Genomic DNA, 4072 nt, shown 5'->3' on the forward strand with positions numbered 1-4072 from the left:
CGAGGGTGAGGAAGGACAGTGCCGCGACGTTGAAGCCCTGTATGTGTGCAAAGACGGGCAGAGTCAGGAATCGATGCTAGACACAGAGGTGTTTCAGAACACTGTACTCACAGCGAGCTGAGTGGCAGGAGGGAGGACGTCCGCAGACACAAACTTGTCGGTGTAGATGACGAATGCCGGGCTTGGTGCAGCCGAACGGGCAACCAGAGGAGCCGGAGCAGCAAGGACGCTGCTAACGGAAGCCAGCGCCAGCGCGACAGAGACGGAAGAGATCATGCGAGCGAAGGAGAACATCTCTAGGACGTTAGAAGAAGAAGACAACAACAAGAGAGAGGAACGAAGGATGTAAAAAGCCGACTAGCGGACTTGAGAAATGTGAAGACGAACGAAAGTAAAGGAGCGGGTGCTGAGGTTGGCAGACCGCACATACCACACCTTTTGTACTCCTCAAGGAACTACCGGGCGGGGGCAAATTGTATGCGCCCACATTGGACATAGCAATGCCGTAGAGCGGGACGCGTCGACATGCGCCGGAGGTAAGTTGTACATCAGCAGCGTATCATCTCTGTAAGCGCTACCTAGGGTGGTGATTGATGGGGACCTACGACGGGCACTAACCCCTTTCTATTTCGCGGTAATTCTCTGTAATAGAGTTGGCATGGTGAAGATATACAGCACTCACCTTCACTGCCTTACGACCAGGCCCGCCTTTGGGCTGTGTCTGTGGCCAGACAAGACGAGACGCCGGAGGATGACCCATTGACGACAGGAATTTCATGTCCTTCGCGACCACTGCATAGGACACTCGCATCGGCAGAATCCACAAGGGTTACTACGCACATACCTATTCACCTGTAAGAAATTATTGACACTTAGCGCTACAGGCGTTGAACTGCGCTGGGATGATGAGAGATGCCGTCGCTGAACTAAGGATAGATCACCATATGATTATCTCTGCGAACATGCACTGGCGGACAACATCCCTGCGGGCAAGTTTGATGAGCGGGCATAGTGAGTACAATCGGGTGGTACATGATGAGGCTGTGAACGCCTTTCCGGCGTCAAAAGTACCTGGAAAGTACGGCATGAAACGCAGGGAGGAAACAAGACGATGCACCTACCCCGTCCCGGATGCGGGATTAGATGGTCTTCGGACACACCGGGTTGCACGGAGATGACTATGAGGAGCCCTCAGAGTCTGGCTTATGGGCCGGTCGAGTAGGGCATATCTCCAATGGGAACGTGGCAAAGCCCCAGGCACACACCCAGCATAGAGGGAGGCAGACCTGATGTACTAACTTTCATTCAAAAGGTCGCCGAACCCAGAATAGGTAATTGCACGCCTCCGCCCATGCGCTCGCGCCTGCAGCCCCTCGAGGGACCAACATCCACTCCCCTTTCCATGGCAGATATATGATACCTCGCACCTCCGCCTCGGTACGCGCAGGCACACTGCCGTAAAGCCGTGAAATCCAGGGACGGCGCACCTCTGGCGGATCAACGACCGCGCTCTGCGACGCCGGATCTGAATCGAGCCGGAGGAAGAAATCAGTCAGCTCGTCGGGGTTGATATACTTTGAATGCGTGTGGGTGCCGGGCGTGACCAATCGGAAAATGTGTTCGGCGGCGAGGATTGTGAGCGCGTATGAGAGCGGGGTGCGCGCAATCGTCGACAGGAATAGATGACCACCAGGCTGGAACGTTTCCGGACACCAGGTTATGAGAATTCGGATGATCAAGCGCATGAAAGGGGACGACGCACCTTCACCAACGTGGCGCAATTAGTCAAGAACGCAGCTGGGTTGTCCACATGCTCAATGACTTCCATAGAGCATACTACGTCGAAGGATTTGGGCCCTCGTTGAGCCAGAAGGTCCTCCACAGATGTATGTTCGTATGTTAAGGTGTGATTCCCTTTTCGCGTCGACGTAAGCCCAGGGTCGGCGGAGGCATGAAGTGAAGCGATGGCTATGTTAGACGCAGAGGCATCTATACCAAATGTTCGACCTCCTAGTCTTGCAAGAGACTGCAACAAGTAAGCAACACGAAGGATTGATTTGCACCAGTGCTTACCTCGCACAGCAAGCCACCACCACACCCAACATCCAACACGTCCATATCATTCAAAGGTCGCGCCATGTTGACATCATCTAGCCCATCTTCTCTCCGCATCTCCAACTTCGGGGTATCAGGGTTGCAACCAGAGTGATTGTGACCAGTACACTTACCATCTTCTGCCTGATGAACTGTATGCGTACAGGGTTCATCTTGTGCAAGAGACCAAACTCGCCACGTTCATCCCACCATGCTTGCGAGAGTTTGGAGAAATGGGCAATTTCGTCAGGGTTCACACTGGACTGATTGGCAGGACCAGCGTGCAGAGATGCGAAATGTCGAGACGCTGAGGTTGCCCAACGATAAACCAGAGAACGTCGCGCCGCATTACACGCGCCACGCAAAGGGGTCATCAAAGTCAGTCGACGCGCTCCAGAAGCTACAGTGTTCAGAAAGAAAGCACAATCACGGTCAGATGAAGAGAGTGAGCGGGGCCAGCGTCGGAGCCGTACGTACACAGGAAACGACGACGAGGCTCTCAATGGGCGCCTCTTTCGAACCCACCCGTTGAGCGCCAGCTATGGCAGCACCGGCTCGGCCCTACATAGTCTCGGGGAAGACCCTTTACATCCAGTTCATGTTTGTGTCTGGATACTATGAGAGATAGTACATAGGGTTTTTCCTTCCGACAATTCAGATGTTCCAGCAGTACCGACCGAAGCACAACGACGGGAGCGTCGCCATATATAGAGATTGCACTGCCACCAGGCTCTTCTTGGTCAGGCGCCCACTTGTCTTCGTCCGCGTTGACCAACGCTTGCTCCCCTCGGACCTCACCCCCGTTCACAACACCTTCCCCGACGTCGAAAAAAGCTGTCGGCTGATCTGGATGGTGACTTTTGCTGCTTGTCAGTTCTACTTCCTCCAAAAATAGGTCATCCCTTAGACGGGCTACAATCAACTACGCCTCAGCGGCTGCACCACATCTCTTGCCGTTGTTTCAAACATCGACGGAATGACGCTCATCCGTATCAATCATTACGGCAACACATTTTGTCTCAGACTTCACAGACACCCGGCGTATACTGCGATCGAACGGTCGGCAAGCATACGGCTCATCTCACAACTGCCCATAGCATCGTTTTGTGTGGACAAGCGGTAGCCGTCCCGCTGTATAGAGATGATGGGCTCTGCACAAACAAGATGGCTCTTGCAGACCATTTACCTCCGACGACAGCCGCCCGTGCGCCTGTCGGCAGTGAGCAGATCATCGCCCATTGCAAACGCCTGCGGCACCCTGATACATGATTGAATATACGGTAACGCAAAGTCAGCGGACCTTTGTGGCAAGTGCTGACGACTGATTTCAGAGATCACATGTAGTCGTACGGCCAGGCCATACCAGACGCGCCATCGTTGCAACCCACACCCAACCGGCCGCATGCAATTCACCGCCTCAGCGAAACTGGGTGTTGTAGACATTTGATGTAACCGCACCTCGGTGGGCGCCGTACCGCCTATGTTTCCGCTCGAGGAGTACAAAAGGTGTGGTATGTGCGGTCTGCCAACCTCAGCACCCGCTCCTTTACTTTCGTTCGTCTTCACATTTCTCAAGTCCGCTAGTCGGCTTTTTACATCCTTCGTTCCTCTCTCTTGTTGTTGTCTTCTTCTTCTAACGTCCTAGAGATGTTCTCCTTCGCTCGCATGATCTCTTCCGTCTCTGTCGCGCTGGCGCTGGCTTCCGTTAGCAGCGTCCTTGCTGCTCCGGCTCCTCTGGTTGCCCGTTCGGCTGCACCAAGCCCGGCATTCGTCATCTACACCGACAAGTTTGTGTCTGCGGACGTCCTCCCTCCTGCCACTCAGCTCGCTGTGAGTACAGTGTTCTGAAACACCTCTGTGTCTAGCATCGATTCCTGACTCTGCCCGCTTTGCACACATACAGGGCTTCAACGTCGCGGCACTGTCCTTCCTCACCCTCGCAGGCCCCGCCGACCAGGCTCTGGCATACCGCCAACCT

The 4072-nt window shown here is 54.4% G+C and overlaps 1 protein-coding gene across 1 annotated transcript; it reads right to left on the bottom strand.

Annotated features, from left to right (window-relative positions):
• Positions 1 to 1043: 1043 nt before the first annotated feature.
• DICSQDRAFT_100783 (ubiquinone biosynthesis O-methyltransferase) lies at positions 1044 to 2554 on the bottom strand. Its single transcript, XM_007362876.1, has 4 exons — positions 2229 to 2554; positions 2074 to 2178; positions 1763 to 2026; positions 1044 to 1694 (listed from the first exon to the last, which is right to left on the bottom strand). The coding sequence occupies exons 1-4, from the start codon at positions 2466 to 2468 to the stop codon at positions 1302 to 1304; spliced, it is 1002 nt and encodes a 333-aa protein (XP_007362938.1). The 5' UTR covers positions 2469 to 2554; the 3' UTR covers positions 1044 to 1301.
• Between the last annotated feature and the right edge of the window lie 1518 nt (positions 2555 to 4072).

Source organism: Dichomitus squalens, assembly GCF_000275845.1.
Source record: "Dichomitus squalens LYAD-421 SS1 unplaced genomic scaffold DICSQscaffold_5, whole genome shotgun sequence".
NCBI classification, from domain to species: domain Eukaryota; kingdom Fungi; phylum Basidiomycota; class Agaricomycetes; order Polyporales; family Polyporaceae; genus Dichomitus; species Dichomitus squalens.